Source organism: Mobula birostris, chromosome 22 (assembly GCF_030028105.1).
Source record: "Mobula birostris isolate sMobBir1 chromosome 22, sMobBir1.hap1, whole genome shotgun sequence".
NCBI lineage: Eukaryota > Metazoa > Chordata > Chondrichthyes > Myliobatiformes > Myliobatidae > Mobula > Mobula birostris.
Window position 1 is genome coordinate 25,592,982 of NC_092391.1, and position 18,481 is coordinate 25,611,462.

Genomic DNA, 18,481 nt, shown 5'->3' on the forward strand with positions numbered 1-18,481 from the left:
ACAGATAAAGACAGCATTTATTGTCCATCCCAGGTGCCCTTGAGAATGTAGTAACGATCTGTTGTTTTGAATAACCAGAAGTATATCAGAATCAGGTTGAAATTTGATGTTTTGCAGTAGCAATACATTGCAATGCATAGTAATAAAACTATGAAAAAGGATCCAGTGCTTTCTGGCGTATATGACAAATAAACTCTTCTCGGGCTTCCAGCTAGGTATAGGCATCGATTTTAACCAACATTTCAATGACATCTCTGTGATGACTGGGTATGTCAAGTCTGGTGGTATTTATACCCCTGTTGGTCCTCATCCAATCAGGTTTCTGAGGTCCCACTTTGTTTACAATTGAATTTCAGTTTTTACTTAGAGCAAGACCTTCGCCTTTGTTAAAATTCTTTTTCTCTAGTTTTAGTTCAATGACTTCTTTCACCAGGCGGTCCCAAAAGCCATTGGCATGGCACAGTAGTTTTGTGTCATCAATGTCAATCCTATGGCCATTGCAAATGCAGTTTTCTGCTGCTGCCGATTTCTCTGAGTAAACGAAATGGATACACCTCCTGTGCTTCTTGATGTGGGTTTCAACTGTGTGTTGTATCTGATTTCTGGAAGGATTGCCAGGATCCTGAAGAAATACTAGATTCCAGCCCTGATGAAAGGTCTTGACCCAAAACGTCGATTCATTTCCATAGATGCTGCCTGCCCTGCTGAATTCCTCCAGAATATTGTGCATGTTGCTCTGGAATTCCTAGTATCTACAGAACCTCTTGTGATTGTAGACATTGTAGCATTTTTTTGAAATGGACAATCAGTTCCCTTTTTGAAATGTTGGTGAATCCCATGTGAATTTTGATCTTCAAATCTAGACAAATATACGTACATTGTAATGCTTCTGTCAGTCTTTATTATTGCCACCCATAGGAGCTCTATAATACTACAGCATTTGTGCAATAATGTATTTTTTATTTCAAAATATTTAAAGTAGGGATATCTCTATCAGTATAGAAAGGGTGGAGATGATTGTGCATACTGTAAAATATTTTTGTGAACAATTTTTATAACTTGTCACTTTGTTTTGTAGCAACAAATTCTCCAGTATTTGAAGGACATGTTTGATTTGGACAAAATGCGATACACAACTGTAAATTTGCTGGCAGATGACATTGTTCAGTTATCGCAGCGTCGCAGTGAGATTCTCCTTGGTTACCTGGGAACTGATGCAATAATGAGAGTGAATGGGACAATACCAAATGAAAATGGACCTTTGGAAGAGGGCAATCTTGTGTGAACTCCAGCCACATAGGATATTTTTTAAAAAATCAATGTTGGAAAGAGATTAATCAAACAACTGAGAATCAGTGGATTGTATCTGATTCCTAGATAAATCCATATTGAAGAGACTTGCAAGAGTCTATCAGAATACTCTACATACATTGAGGTTGGCTCATTCTATTGGATATCACTATTTTGACATGGTATTAGTTGGGGAAAGAAGGAAAAGAATGCTTTTCTTCAATAATATAATATATTCCAGGAATAAAAAGGCATTTCTTTAATGGATAGCCGACAAATCATAGAACCAGGAATATGCTTCTCTCTAAAATACTTTTGAAATACAGGGACATGGATCAATCCTTAAAGAGTTGCATTATTGTATTGGGTAATACATTAGCTGGTCTATCACTGAGCTATTTAGACCAGAAAATGTGGTTGTGATCACTGGATATCAGGGCAGTAAAGAGTGCACTACAATTGGCCTTAGTACACCTGGGCTAAGAAGGAAGAAACTTTATCCAGTGTTCCCTGTCCACTCATTTCCCCATACTACTACTGATACAGTGCAGAGGCACTCATTCTTGACAAAACTGTCCATGAAATTTAAAGCACTTTTAAATGAAACATTCACCTGAATGAAAATGAAAAAAAAAGCACCTGAACCTGCAGATTAATAATGTTTTAAGAAAATAATTTGATTATTCATGCTAATGAATAGTAAAAATATAATACCTGTACTATACTTGATATTGTTAGTTGACCTGTGCCAACCAAATATCCTCCAGTTCTGTCCTAAATGATGTCACTGAGGAAGGACCAACGGATTGTAGCCTTTATTCACTTCTGTATTTTAACAGGATAAAACAGTTTTAAAACAGGAAATGAATGTTCCACAATATAAACAGCCTGTGTTTGATGCTGTATTTCATTGTAAATTGCCTTTCCACATTAAAAAAAAATGTTTCTTTATTGCCTAACCAGATACTTGATAATTGTTCTAAAAGACATAAGGGATTCAAAGAAGTGATCCTGCTTGTGGCAAATAGAATTACTCTAAATCTTATCAAAGACAGTCAATCAACTAAAATTAAACTTTGTCAGGTTGTCTCATCAGTGTATTTTGTGATATTGAGTATCAATATATTAGGTCTCTTCACTTGGGAATGAACATAATCTAGTTATTCGGACCTTGATAGTGAAGAAAATTAATACACCATATGGGAGACTGTGTGCCAAATATTAGAAGCTGAGGTAGATTCCTTTTATTTCTCTCTCTGGTTACAAAATATAGTTTTAAAAGACTAAATGAAAAGAAAGTTACATGTCAGGAGCTGAAGTCATACATATTTGACACAGCTGGAAACTTATTTTCCTTTTTACCAAATCCAGTTAATCCTGTACCTTCCAGCACATTATAGTGCAGAAGTGCTGGCGGGTAGGGGTGGGGGGAGGGAGGTAAGAAATAGAATCTCTAATATGCTTCAGGATTGTTTCAAGTGAGGCTTAGTAATTGTATTATTTCCACCCCTACCAAATAAAGAGACCTAGTGTATTAATACTTGATATTTATTTCTTGTGATCATTAGATGATACCAACCAATAGTAGTTTTCTTTTAAATTTCAGTTATGGTGTTAACTAAAATGGAACGATTCTATTTGCTGTAGTATCCCTTTCTGACTTTTGGAATAATTAGCTCCCTGTACCACTCTGAAAAGGCCACCATTTGGTGTTGGAAGGTGTGGAGTATTTCTGGTGGGAATGGAAGTAAAAGTTTTCAATTTGCAGTTTGTTGGAGCTTGTCCATCTGGAGCTTAGTTTGGGCTCTCTGTTATAATCTGGTTTTGAGATAATCTGATTTGTGGGAGAAATCAATTTAATCAGAATTCCTTTTTTCTACCGTTAATGTTGCATTTCCTTGTGTCTTTCTGTTGTGCTTTCTCAGAAGTCTTGGATACAGTGTGTTCCTACTATGTGTTCAGAAGAGTTAGAGAAGGTGACTATTGGGTGGCTTTTCAAAAAAAAAAACAGTTGACAGTGCAGTGATTGAAATCAAAAAGAATATTCTTTTAGTTTACAATGGCTAATGGAATCAAGTATCTCGCTAATTCTGAATAAAAGCTGCCATGTTAAGCAAAGATTGATAAGACCTATGAAGACGCATGTCCTTAATCTACTAGCTCCTGAGTCAAAATCCCATATCACTCTGGGAATAATTTTTTCTTTAGCTAAATGTTTGGCATAGGAGCTTTGTGAGCAATTTGAGACTGTGTAGATCCCTAATGCTTAAGTGTCTTTTAAGCTAACCTATCAGTTTCAGTCTTGAGGACTTTTAAGGAGCTAGGTTTGGAAATACTGCAAGTCATTTGTACAGTAGGAAGTTTGATCCTACAGTTGAAGTTATCATTGGGTTGAAATGCATCACTGGGAGCTTTAACACCTTACATTTTCGTCTGATTAGAATGCTCACTTTGTGTTCGCCAAACTTGAACTGTTCTGCTTATCTTAATATGTTCAAGCCCATAAAAATGTCTTAATATCTGAAAAGAATAGGTAATTTAATCGATGCACAGATTGGATTTCTTACCATACTTTTAATGTTATTGTGATCTAAAATGAATTTTGATATTCTCTATCCTGACCCCTCACCACCTTTCTCCAGAAGTTAGCAAAATTGTTGAATTTATCAAGTCATATCCACTTTAAAGAGGACAGACCTGTATCTATGCAGCACTTTTTATGAATTTAGGACTTTACAAAGGCTTCGTGTGCTACAAAATATTCTTTGTTTAGTTGCTGTCAGAATATAGGAAATATTATAGCCAATAGTACCCTTTTAGCTCAACACAAATTGTATAGTGAAGTACAGCAGTTATTGAGAACGGATTTTTTTTGTGTGTTATCGAGGGAGTAAGTTTTGGACAGGGCACAAGAGATAACTCCCCATTTTTTTATATAATGCTATGGAATTATTCACCTAAGATGGCTGATGGGAGCCTGTTTAACAATGCATCATTTAGCTGGCATCTATCTACACTCAGTTCTTCATTTGGATATATCAGCCACAAATCTTTGCTCTGGGGTGAGATAATGAAGATTTAGAGAACTGCCCATTACTGTTGCATGGAGTATTTGTTTTGGCAACATACTTATTTCTGACCTACACCTTTGACTTTGGCAGATACCTCCTACTGCTGGGTTGGTACCATAATTGGTAAACAGCATTGTTGCTTTCTTGCAAAATACTGTTGGAAAGGAGGACCATACCAACAGTGAAGCTCACAATCTTGAAGTTCCTTCCTTTTTCCACAACGATAACATATTTGAGATATGATGGTAATCGCGCAAGAGAACCATTTGACCTGTGTTCAGCCTTTTAAATGTATCCTATAGTATAAACTATTTTATAGATCATTCAAAAACTTTTGCCTCCCTTTCCTAGGATGACCTTTCCTACTGGTTATCTACTCCTTGCATGTAGAATTATCATATATCAGTCTGAAGATACTATTTTTTAGCTTATTTAAACTAATTTGCAGAATTATCCTTTTTAGTATCATTTACTATCTTGAGATTTTAGGAGTTTTGTAGGATGAAAGGTATGATTCATTTAAATCTTTCCTCAATAATTAGCCTCAGCTTTTCACTGCACACCTTCCCTAAGCCTTGTGAATTTCTTCTTTGTGGTTCTGCAGTCTGAAGTGGATGAGTCTGTGGTCTGATCAGTAGCCTGTAAAACATGATCATTACATCCTGTGACTTGCATTGAACTGATTTGGTGATATAATTTTTAATATTGTATGGTTGATGTTGTCCTACTTCAGTTTGACACCATCAGTAAGCTGCTGAGATTCTGAGGCCTTTTCCTGCTATACCTATTTTCATATCATCCATGAAGTGTGCACGCTGGAGCATTTCTAGAATGGCATTTGAGCAAGACACTAATGTGAATACTTCGAGAAAAGTTAGTTTAATAAAATTTTTAAAACGTGCAGTCAGTGGCCCTTCTGTTAGCTGCACAAACTGAACTTACAAAATTGTGGAGTGGGCATTTATACCTTGATCCACTGCAATCAATCTTTTTTCAGTTTAAATGAAAATAGCAGACATAATTGGATTTTGTGTTGAATTTGAATATGATGTACTGTATTTTGTAAATTAATGTAATTTGGATTCAGAAATTGAGTTTGTATCATAATCTGACAAGAAAATGTGAGTATTATTGATATTTGAAAGTTTTTTGAAATGCTTTTTTAACTCATTGACCTACAACTCCTTAATTAACATTGCCTGTCCAATCTATGCTTAAAGTGTATTCTATTTTGCTATTTTTTGTTACTCATTCTGTTGATCCATGTACCAATTGTACCAGGTCTTGGTTTGTTGTGTTTTGCTTTGTAATCAGTATATGATGATTATGCATTATTAACCAGTCTATGGATGCTTGTAACAGGTAATGTTAGATTTTGTAATGGGATTTTTATAACTTTACCTTGTGGAAGGCAACAGAAATTGTATGCATCCTGCCTGTTTGGAACAAAGTAATAAGAGTCTTACAGCTTTTGAATGGTGGGGAAATAAAGCAAAGAAAGGGAGCAATAGAATAAAATTCTGTGAAAAGTCATCCTCCAGCTAGATTGATACGCCACCTTTCAAATGGTACAGGAATTGGTCTGGAGCAAATGATCCATCTTTCCTTAGTTGGTTTATTAGCTCAGGTTATAGAATTAAATATGGGAAATTGTTTTGTACCTGTAAAAGAAATTGATGAAGTCTGTATATGACAACTGGATGTTGTAGGTGCATTAGATCTCACTACTCTTTTCATTCTGTGCCCATAATCATTTTACTTTACCATCTCCTAATGGTTTAAGTTCCTTTTATAGAATGTTACATATTGGGAAAAGAGTGTAAGATGCTGAGAGTGTAACAGAAAACAGATCTAAAGCTGCTGCTGTAATTGTAGATGGGACAAATCCTAATTACATAAATTCATTGGAGAAAGGTTGATGCTTGCTTTTGAACACAGACCTATTACCCTACCCCTAGCAGACCTACCGATGCTGATCCTTTCTTTACCAACAACAAATCTGGATATGTGAAAATGGAACCAGTAACTGAAAATCCCAAATTCAAAAACTGAACCATAATAGTCCGATCTGACCATCACAGACATCCCTACTATCCTCACCTTGTCCATCCCATTTCTTTGATTCATTTCATTCAATTCCAAACAGGACAGTAATTTTGGAAAAGTCATTACCAAAATATAACTGATGTTCATTAATGACCAAATCTATTCTGAATAAGAGAAATTGATGGTGGACAAGTTGAAGAAAGTAGTGAAGACAAATAATATACAGATCAAACTGCAAAGATTTTAAAGTTTGTAACTGTTGGTTTTAGTTTGGTTGATCTAGAGACGCCTTTTGGTGTGGGTAATGAGATCTGGTCTATAATGCTGCATAAGTATCATTTCCTTTTCCAATTACAGTCTTGTTTACTTGAGGCTTTCCCACATTTACTCTTACAGAAGTCTCTTATGGCAGCGGGTATGGATCAATTCTTGCAGGTGATGTTGAGTTCAGTCTTAGGACTGCTGTTGAGTTTTCTGAAAAATTCAGAAATTTGAGATATTTAGGAACTGTGAAAGGAATGAAGGACAAATCCACAATAGTTGTTCTTTATTTATAAATGTGTGCCTATTTCTTTTATTACTGCTTTTGGTGTAAAGTCTTTGCCTTGTGAATTGAAATTGTATTTTTTTTATTTTTTAAATCATCACTTCTGCCCTGTACCATTCAATTCATTAAAAAAAAAGTGAAAAGCAAAGTGATCTGAGTGGAGGTTATCACTGGGCTCAGAACACCCAACATGGCCACCCCATGTATAGGTGAACTGCCACACTATCATTAAAATTAAAATTCTGAAGTACACATGTACGCTCAGCTGAACCAGTTTCCTCTTCCTCTCCACTTGTACTAATTGTTTATTTTTTACCAGTCTTGAATGCTTTTGATGTAAATCATTACAATACTGTGAAGGTAATGATTACAATAAGTGATTTTTGTCAATTTTCTGACTTCTGGATAAAATCGACATGAACATCTGTAAAAGTAGAATCGGTTCTTTTATTGGAGATAAAGCAAAATACAAGGATGTCCCTTTAGAACGGAAATGAGGATGATTTTTTTTTCGTCAGGGGGTGGCAAATCTGTGGCTAAGCCATTGAGTATACTTAAAGTGGAAATTGATAGGTTCTTGATTAATAAAGGCATCAAAGGTTATGGGGAGAAGGCAGGAAAATTGAGTTGAGGGATAATAAATCAGCTATGCAGACTTGATGGGCCAAATGGTCTAATTCTGCATCTATGTCTTATGGTCTTACAATTCATAAGGGTATTAAGAATGACAAAACCTTGACACAGCTATGATTGCTATATCAACCCAATGGACACAATGAATAGTGGACCATAAATATGGTCCAAATAAAACTCCCATTTTTAAGTTAAGGGTGTTGTATTGTAACTTATTGTTGAATGAGTATTTTAAGTTAAGGGTGTTATATTGTAACTTATTGTTGAATGAGTATTTTAAAGCAGAGATCACAACTTGCATGAACAAATAATCAAAGGTTTGATTTAAAATGTAGGAAAAGTATCTAACGAAGAAGAGAATGACACTTAGGGGCCATGATAACAGAAAGCAAATAGTTGCTTCTGCAGCTGTAGATTAAAGCCAAGGATGGAGGGGAAGGATGAAACTGCAACTTTGCAATCATTATGAAGGTTCTACAGTGGCAAAGTGGCTAATATAGATTCTGCAGACTCTACCACAGGTAGAGCAGGAGGGGCTTGATGGTCAGATGCATGATCAGTGGGAGGTAATGTATTCCCTACTTCACTTTTGCAGGTTTCCACTTACTTTCACCCAAAGTACGTGGTTCTCAATATGGTTTTCAATGTTCCTTTTTGAATTTTGACAAGCCATGGCCCTAGGATTTGTATAAAACTGTGGAATTACACATTTTCAAGGCAACTTAATGAGGATGTTCTTGAATCATTTCCTTGGTCTTTGATGGATCTTGGAGTAGAGTGCTTGTTTCTGGAATCCATCTTTGACAAAAAGAACCACATGGCCTGCTCATCAAAGCTGGCTGCATGTAATTAGGGCCTTTACTGAACATGTTGGCCTGGGAGAGGACATTGCCTTTGTTTAACTGGATTTTTAAGACTTTGCAAAGATGGCATAGTGATAACTTTCCAGTGCCTGGGATGTATGTCATGTCTATTCCATGGTATAGAAGCATATAACAAAGCAGAGTTTATTGCTACTTATTATGCAACAAGCTTTTTGCTGGGTTTCAGGTCTTGATCTTAAAACTTTTTAGGCGTATGGATATTTCGTGGAAGGTATATTTTCACACATGGGTCAACAATTGAGTAACGATGACTTGGAGCTTGGTCTCTGTGCTCGTAGGCATCATTGCAAAATGCAGCTATCGAACATCAGACCAAAAGTGCAGTGACCTTGGTTCTGTAGCGAAAGCAACGAGGTTCAAAAAATTCCCATTTGTCCGGTACCAGCTCAATTCCCGTGGTAAGCCTGTTAGAAAAATACCAAACTTGTTCTGTAATTGGTTCGATTCCCCATAGTGACCGGCCTCTGATTGGTTGACGTTCGGTTGTGCTGCCTTCATCACGGAATGTGTGATTGGCTGTCGGCAGGTCGCCGTGATGCGGTGAAGATGGCGGCTGTTGGAAAGTGCTCGGTTGTTGTGGAGAAAGAGCGGTGGCAGCCGCTGTCCTTGACGTACGTCGAATATCCCCCAGGTAATTATTGTCCTGCAGGGTTTCTGGAAGAATGATTCTCAGCTGTCTTCAGAAATTTTTGCGAATATGGAATATACCGCCAGGGCGTTGAATGGAGAAGTCGCAGCCTTATTTGCAGGCCTTGCCGGATTGTGGGGTCGGGTTGTGGAATAAGTACCTTCGCTGGTCGTAACCTCAAAATTAGGTGCTGTTGGTGTCTCGGCGCCTGCCTCAAGCTACGTATTTGCAAATTCACGAGCCAATTTGGCTAAATTTTATTCTCATTAAGACCATATCGCGCATGCATGGTCAAGGCTCGCGCAGTCGCTGTCGTGCACGCGCAGATTGGCTCGCGTAGGTTTGCGCGTGCGCAGCACAGCGATCGACGAGGTTGTGAAGAGTTATGGTGAAAATATTTATAGCAATGACTAATGTGAAGGGATTATATTGACTGCACCACTAGAGGTTTAGAAGACTGTTACTACTACTATTATTATCTTTAAGGCTGTTTATTACTTTATCAAAGTCCATTATTTTTAAAAGGGATTTTAAGAAAAGTGAGCAGCAGATTAGCAAAATTAGCATTTTAAAGATTAAATAGTTTATTCTTTTTTCAAAACAGGGTGAGGTAAGGATAATTTTAAGAAAAACGTCTACACAACTGCTTTCTTGATCTAAAAACTGTTATTATAAAGTATTTTGGAAGTATAGTCACTGTTGTAGGAAGTTACGCAGCTAATTTACACAAGGTAAGTCCCCATAATTGACAGAGTGAGTAGTAAGTGATCTACTTTAGTCATGTTGCTCAAGATTTATGATTGGTCATTGGGAAATGAGCAAAGCAAAGTCTTGGTTTAATGTCTCTTAAAATATGGTACCTTCAACAGAAAAATCAACCATCTATTGAGGGATAAGTATGCTGTCATTGAACTAAGGTAAACTCTTGCGGGCTGGAGTACTGATTCAATTCTTGTCCAACATGGGCTTGAAAAAAATGGCCTTACTACATTTTTTAAAGGAATCAGGAAGATGAGATGTGTTATGATTGTATTCTAATTGGGCTTGAACATTTGAAGTCGAGTGGAGGTTTGATGTATCAGTCTGCAGCACCAAGGAATGGGAGGAAGTCAGCCTGTTATTTCTGATTTTTCCAGTTTTGAGTTTCCATTTACTGCTGCAGTGTGGAAAGGGAGGAGAAATGTACAAATAAAAATTAATTACAGAATAGCTATATTTTGGGACTTGGTTTGATTCACGATTCAGCTTTAATGCATACCAAGTGAACTTATCTGCACCTAAACACATTATCACTCTGTCAGCCAGTCTAGGTTTCAGGACTATGCATCTTTATCTCATCTTTGCATCTTTAGGTTGTCAGTTGAACTCCACTCCAACATAATGTATATTCAAAGAATGCTGTACTGAGCTACTCTTTCAGTTGAGATATTAAGTGATAACCAGTTTTCACTCTCAGTGAAGATCCCCTAGTGCTCTTTGAAAATATTTATTCTGGATTGGTTAATGTTAGAACATGAAACAGTACAGCAAAGTGTTGGCCCTTCTGCACACGTGCGGACCTTTTAACCTACTCCAAGATCATTCTAACACTTCTTTCCACATAGCTGTCTATTTTTCTTTCATCATGTACCTATGTAAGAGTCTTGTAAATGACCCTAATGTATCTACCTCTGTCACCACTCCTGGCAATACCTTTCATACATCCACCACAGTATGTATTTTAAAAAAAACTTATCTCTGAAATCCCACCTATACTTTCCTCTAGTCACCTTAAATTTATACAAACAACAGGAATTCTGCAGATGCTGGAAATTCAAGCAACACACATCAAAGTTGCTGGTGAACGCAGCAGGTCAGGCAGCATCGCTAGGAAGAGGTACAGTCGATGTTTCAGGCCGAGACCCTTCGTCAGGACTAACTGAAGGAAGGGTTAGTAAGAGATTACTAACTCTTCCTTCATTCAGTTAGTCCTGATGAAGGGTCTCGGCCTGAAACGTCGACTGTACCTCTTCCTAGAGATGCTGCCTGGCCTGCTGCGATCACCAGCAACTTTGATGTGTGTACCTTAAATTTATGCCCACTTGTGTTGGCCTTTTCTGCACTAGGAAAAATATGCTGGATGTCCGCTCTATGCCTCTTCTCATTTTGTACGGCTCTATCAAGTCACCTCACCCTCCTTTGCCCCAAGGAGAAAAGCTCTGACTTGCTCAACTTTTCTTCATAAAACATGCTCTCTAATCCAGCAGCATCCTGGTCAATCTCCTCTGTATACTTCAAAGCTTCCACATCCTCCTTGTATTGAGGCAAATAGAACAGAACACAATATTCCAGGTGTGATCTACCCAGGGCTTTATAGCTCTGTAGTATTACCTTGTGGTTCTTGAGTTCAATCCTCTTATTAATGAAGACCAACATACATTCATTTATAACCACCTATCAACTTGCATGGCGACTTTGAGGAATCTGTGGATGTGGACCGCAATCCCCCCTGTTGCTCCACACTGCTGACAATCCTGCCATTCACCCTGAATTATGCCACTTTTCAGGAGTTTCACATTCTATTGAGGTCACATTTTAACTTTTTTTGTTATCTCAAGGTACTTTATAAGTCCATTTATTTATTGTGGGTAATTTCATGTTCAGTTTCTCAATGTGCCAATTTCTTTTGTATTCCATTGTACTGATATTCTACTATATAATGTGCATTTAGTACTACTGTCAAAATGGCATTTGCTATAAACTGCTTTGTTGGAGCAGGTCACTTCTGTTGTTGCTTGTACAATATGTTCCAAATGCATCTGACATTCTGCAATTTATAATGCTTCTCGTGTATTGAATTTCTCTTTTGCTGATTAAAATTTTCATCTGTACACATTCATCCACTGTTTTTGTATTTTAAAAGAATGCTGTAAATATTCATCAGAGCAGGCAGCACCTGTAATATTTACATTTTGACCAGTGTGGTTGCTAACAACATTCAAAATTCTTGAGTTTATTGACTCCATTTTTTTAAGGTGATTTCTCAGGCTCCAAATACAATAACTAATATGCTGCCAAGTTTTGTCTTTACGTTGAATTAGAATCAAATTTAATATCACTGGCATATGCTTTCTCTACTGTCAGTCACGCAAGTTCTGGGTGGAGAGTCAGGAATACAACTGCATTCAGAGAAGGGTCTTTCATTGCTGTTTCCGTAACAGTTTTGTTTTACTGTTCAGTGTTGTAATTCCTGAGCTGAAACCCCAAAACTGGAGGACAAATGGACCACTCTTAGTCTGACCTTGTTGACATGGGTGACCCTACCAAGAGCCAAAGCATAAAGCCTTGACTCCATCCAACACCAGCTCTCTGGGTCTTTGAGGCACGCGAGCCACCAAGTCACAACAAGGTTGTGCTCCTTATGGAGCAGTGGGGAAGTAGCTGTTCTTGAATGGTTGAGTTTGTGCCTTCAGGCTCCTATACCTTCTCCATGATGGTAGCAATGAGAATTAACAATGTACCAAAGTTCATGGTCAATTTAAGACTTGCGCAGTTTATTTAATGGCTTTGAATTCATTTTTTTCTTATTTTTGTGAGGAAATTGGAATTATCCATCCTATTTGTCAGCTCTTTGTCATTTAAAACCAAAAAATAAACTGCAGATGCTCAAAACCTGAAATAAAGATTAAAAACTGCAGAGCAGATCAGATAATATTTGTGACAGGAGAAAGTTAATATTTTGAATCAATTGTTTTTGCTGGTAGAGTTTCATAAATTCTTTAGGTTCCCTATTGAATTTTTTGATGGATATGTTAATAATGCCTTCTAACTTTGGTACCATCCAGCCCCTCAATACATAGGTCAAAAGTCCTTGTATCATTCTGGATTCATTATCTTAAAGGCCTATCACTGGCTCAGTTATCCATGTTCTGTTTTTTAGAATAAATAAAAGCTTGGTCTCTTCAACTTTTCTTAGAAATTTTAATATGTGGCACAGCTTAAAGCAAGGATTGAAAAATTGGGGGATTGGCTAATAGAAAAAGTTACTTGATTTCTTGACAACTTGCCTAATTGGTAAAATTCCAGCTTCCAGTTAATATTTTATTTCATTATGTTCATTTTCATTTCTTCTGTCTTCTCGCCTCCTTCCCCGTGCCCCCCCCCCCCCCAGCCCGGTTACCTGATAACAAATGGATAGCTATTTCCCTGGTCTTTGACTATTCTTTTAGGTGTATGGTCTTAAGCAAATTATATGCATGCTCCTAGCTGCCACACATTTGTCAATTGTTGTATCACGCTTACTAGTTAATTAACCCAGTGGTTCCCAAACTTTTTGTTTGCTGATCACCACTTTAGAAAGATTTCTTCTTTAAAAAGTTCCTCTTGTGACATTCTTGCCTATAATAAATGAGGAATAATATACAGTATGTTCTTTATAGAAATTTGAGGCCTCCGTCGGTCAGAGTTGACCATGAATATTGTGTTCTAGCTGTCTAAATACACAAACGTGGGCAGTACGATACGGAGAGCAAGCTGTTGCCTGAGTAGCAACTCCCCCCTCTTCATGCAACTGATGAACCCAGTTGAACAGCGGGCTGGTACAGTTTGGTACCGGCAGCATCGCAGGAGTTGCCAGTCAGCATTGAACTCAATGTTGGCTTAGGAACTCCAGCTCTGGATTTTTCCCTCAAGGTTTACTCCCGAAGCCTTCCCCATGAGAGGATATAGCCACAAGGCAGCGGTAGTTTGAGATCAGAGTTTTCCTTCTAGATGAGCAGCCAACCACGGCTGACGAGCCCCATCTGGCCGAAGCGACCGGTTATAAGGTACCATTAACCTGTCTTTGCTCCTTGTTCTGCTGTGCTCAGCTAAGCCACACATGAAGGCCAGGAGCTGGACTTGCTTGTCAGAGGTTATTTGAGGTGTATGCTTTTGGGAGCATTAATAGGTAGCGGGAGCTTGTCCCCATTACCACCCCCGGCTACAATAACCTGAAGGAATCTGTATAGAAATACTATCTGAGTAAAAGCACCAGTGTTGAGAGCATTGTAAATAAAGTAATTCAGAATGCTTATGATCACTATAAAAGAAGCTAATAATACTAACCTTTTTGAGAAAGGTGAGCACACTTAGTTCAGTATAAAGGCTTCGTTAGCATTTTCATCTCCTAAGAAATATAGTCGTTTCCCTTCTTTTTACCCCACTCCCTCCTTAGCTTGCCCAGTTTTTAGATATTCTGCGTGCACAATAAAGTGTTGAGTTTCATAACTGAGCTGCCAGTTGCCAGTGTATTGTTAAACAGCAGTGAAAACGAGGTGCATGTTGAAGTTTGTTACCTTTGGCACCTTGTTTAGTGGTTGAAATTATTTTAAAATATGTGTAGTGATAATAATTCTAAGAATTGATCTGATGTGCTTGGCTGATGGCAATAGGTATTTCTTTTTGGCTTTGCTATCTCACTGCTTTGAAATTGATGAGATTTGCTGGCAAGGGGTCTTGTCAATTTCAGCAAACTTGGAAGAACACAGCTGCACAAGGGGGGGGGTGAATATGCCCTACTGACTACCCGGCTGCTTCAGTTTGTTTACTCCACTTAAATTCACCGTGATGTTCTCTGCCTCTATCAACTATTGACCTCCTTTGCTTCAAGGAGAATGCCCCAATATTCCAGTCTACCCAAATGCCTAAAATCTTGTGTGACTTGAAATGTACTTATTTTTTGGTATCCTCTCCAAACCCTTCAATCTTTCTTGAAATCTGTTAATCAGAATTAAACATGGTATCTAGTTATGGCCTAATCAGTGCTTTATAAATGTTGGACATGCCTACCCTGCTTTTACACTTAAAGCATTTGTTTATGAAGTCAGGGATCCATATATCTTGTATCCTACACTTATCCTGTTGCTTTAAAATATTTGTCTTTACTTCACATTCTCTGTGTTCCTCCACATTGTTTAGAATTACATGGTATAGTTGCTTGGGCTTTATGCCAAAATGTGTCACTTCATGCTTGTGTATTAAATTTAATCTACCATTCATTTGTTTTTTATATTCTACCAGTTTGTCTGTGTCATCTTGCGATCTGTTACTATTCTCTGTACTGGTTACCCCCACCTTTAAATTTGTGCATTTTGAAATGTCATCCTGTATGGCCATTTGTAATTGTTTCTAATGTCAGAACAGCACTGGTCTTTGTACAGATCCTTATGGATGATCACTATTGTCAATCAGACAGAAAACCAACCATTCCTAACATACTTCACCATTTTGATCTAACCTATTTCCTAATATATGTTGTCACCCACCCTTTCATTCAGGACCCTCAGTTTTGCTACCCAACTTTTTATGTGGAACTTTATCGAATGTCTTCTGAAAGTCAATTTAGATTGTGTCCATTTAAGTCTTCAACTTTCTCTGTAAACTTACAAGAAAGTTTAGTTGGGGAAGTCTAGCAAAAATTGTCTCTTAAAAATCTGGGTTGGACCTCCATTATTAATTTGAACTCCATCAACAGTATGTATTTTTTTGCTTAGTTATTTCACCTAAAATTTTGTCCACTTGCAAGAGTGTTGTTTTTACAGGCCTCTTTCACTTCCCAGACTAGTATGCAGTCGTGGCATCAACCTGTCATGTAACCAGCGGTGACTGAAACTCCAACTTGCCGGAGTTTCATCCTCATGGAAAGGACAGCTCAGCATGGACACATTTTCCTGTGTTATTGTAAACATGCTCCTTTAAAGCCCATTGTAGTATGTGCTTTGTAAAAGATACATTTTAGACATTTTTTGCCATTTCTTTATGAGTACAGAATTAAGAGTTTGTAACTTCCTATCTAACAGCATGTAAGAGCATCTTTAAGAAGTTCCTACTCTTCAGGGGTAGCTTAGGACCAGATACATCTTTGAGCCCTTCATGTTTATAATGTTCCTGGATACTTTTCATATTAAAGTGTACAGTATTAATATATATATCCCTATATTATTAACATGTATCTTACCATAACATTAAGAATGGTTATGTGAAAAATTGCAAGCATGAGCCTACGTTACTAGAATCAACTTGAAAGGTTGCAAATTGATTACCTAATTTCACAACTTTACCCACCCTCAACCTTGTTGACCCCAACCTTTTTATACTTGCTATATTCCCTTTTTCTTTCCGATTCTGAAGTCTTGACCTGAAATGTCAACTGTCTATTTCCTTCCATAGATGCTATCTGACCTGCTGAATTCCTCCAGTATTTTGTGTTGCTTCAGATTTCCAGCATCTGTAGTCTCTCTCATGTCTGTAGTTTTACTACGTTTTAGTATGTTCTAAATCTTCCCCTGTTTTCAGCAACAGATAGACAGCAATCCAATCTTAAAGATTACTTCTATTGCAATGAAGGAAAACTGCTTTCTGGAATCCATTTGTGACTCCACTTTAATTTTCTCAAGTTTGAGGCTTAATGTAATCTTGATCAGAGGGAGGCACAGCATCCAAAATTTTGATTATATAATTGAGAAGCCAACTTATTCCCATCTGCCTACAAGAGGAGAGGCTGTACTTGATCTGGTATTGGGAAATGAACCTGGTCAGGTGTCAGGTCTCTCAGTGGGAGAGCATTTTGGAGATAGTGATCACAATTCTATTTCCTTTACCATAGCATTGGAGAGGGGTCAGAACAGACAAGTTAGGAAAGCGTTTAATTGGAATAAGGGGAAATATGAAGCTATCAGGCAGGAACTTGGAAGCATAAATTGGGAACAGATGTCTTCAGGGAAATGTATGGCAGAAATGTGCAAATGTTCAGCGGATATCTGAGTGACGTTCTGCATAGGTGAGTTCCAGTGAGACAGGGAAAGGATGGTAGGGTAGAGGAACCATGGTTACAAAGGCTGTTGAAAATCTAGTCAAGAAGAAAAGAAAAGCTTATGAAAGGTTCAAAAAAACTAGGTAATGATAGAGATCTTGAGGATTATAAGGTTAGCAGGAAGGAGCTTAAGAATGAAATTAGGAGAGCCAGAAGGGGCCATGAGAAGGCCAAGGCAATCAAGATTAAAGAAAACCCCAAGGCATTCTACCAAGTATGTGAAAAGCAAGAAGATAAGATACGAGAGAATAGGACCAATCAATTGTGACAGAGGAAAAGTGTGTATGAAACCGGAGGAGATAGCAGAGGTACTTAATGAATACTTTGCTTCAGTATTCACTATGGAAAAGGATCTTGGTGATTGTAGGGATGACTTACAGCAGATTGAAAAGCTTAAGCATATAGATATTAAGAAAGAGAATGTGCTGGAGCTTTTGGAAAGCATCAAGTTGGATAAGTCTCTGGGACCGGATGAGATGTATCCCAGGCTGCTGTGAGATGCGAGGGAAGAGTTTACTGCGCATCTGGCAATGATCTTTGCATCATCAATGGGGACGGGAGTGGTTCCGGAGAATTGGAGGGTTGCAGATGTTGTTCCCTTATTCAAGAAAGGAAGTAGAGATGCTCAGGAAATTATAGACCATTGAGTCTTAATTCATTGTTTGGTAAGTTGATGGAAAAGATCTTGAGAGGCAGGATTTATGAACATTTGGAGAGGCATAATATGGTTAGGAATAGTCAGCATGGCTTTGTGAAAGGCAGGTGGTGCCTTATGAGCCTGATTGAATTTTTTGAGGATGTGACTAAATACATTGATGAAGGTAGAGCAGTAGATGTAGTGTATATAGATTTATCAAGGCATTTGACAAGGTACCCCATGCAAGGCTTATTGAGAAAGTAAGGAGGCATGGGATCCAAGGGGACTTTGCTTTGTGGATTCAGAATTGACTTGCTCACAGAAGGCAAAGAGTGGTTGTAGACAGGTCAGTGACCAGTGGTGTGCCTCAGGGATCTGTTCTGGGACCCCCTTCTCTTCATTTTTATAAATGACCAGGAAGAGGAGGGATGGGTTAGTAAATTTGCTGATGACACAAAGGTTGGGGGTGTTGTGGATAGTGTGGAGGGTTGTCGGGTTATAGTGGGACATTGATAGGGTGCAAAACTGGGCTGAGAAGTGGCAGATGAAGTTCAACCTAGGTAAGTGTGAGGTGGTTCATCTTGGTAGGTCAAATATGATGGCAGAATATAGTGTTAATGGTAAGACTTTTGGCAGTGTGGAGGATCAGAGGGATCTTCGGGTCGGAGTCCATAGGACACTCAGAGCTGCTGTGCAAGTTGACTGGTTAAGAAGTGCATTGGCCTTCATCAACCGAGTGATTGAGTTTAAGAGCTGAGAGGTTACAACTATATAGGACCCTGGTCAGATCCCACTTGGAGTACTGTGCTCAGTTCTGGTCACCTGGCTACAGCAAGGATGTGGAAACTATGGAAAGGGTGAAGAGGAGATTTACAAGGATGTTGTCTGGATTGGAGAGCATGCCTTATGACAAT

The 18,481-nt window shown here is 38.1% G+C and overlaps 2 protein-coding genes across 2 annotated transcripts in view; both read left to right on the plus strand.

Moving 5' to 3' along the window:
- Positions 1 to 7,596, plus strand: part of miga2 (mitoguardin 2) — a 45,783-nt gene extending 38,187 nt beyond the window's left edge. Inside the window, exon 16 of the mRNA XM_072240399.1 lies at positions 1,079 to 7,596. Within this exon, the coding sequence (XP_072096500.1) occupies positions 1,079 to 1,285 (207 nt within the window). The 3' untranslated portion in view covers positions 1,286 to 7,596. The remainder of the gene's footprint in view (positions 1 to 1,078) is intronic.
- A 1,364-nt stretch (positions 7,597 to 8,960) lies between these two features.
- Positions 8,961 to 18,481, plus strand: part of dolpp1 (dolichyldiphosphatase 1) — a 38,546-nt gene continuing 29,025 nt past the window's right edge. The window contains exon 1 of the mRNA XM_072240400.1: positions 8,961 to 9,102. Within this exon, the coding sequence (XP_072096501.1) occupies positions 8,976 to 9,102 (127 nt within the window). The 5' untranslated portion in view covers positions 8,961 to 8,975. The remainder of the gene's footprint in view (positions 9,103 to 18,481) is intronic.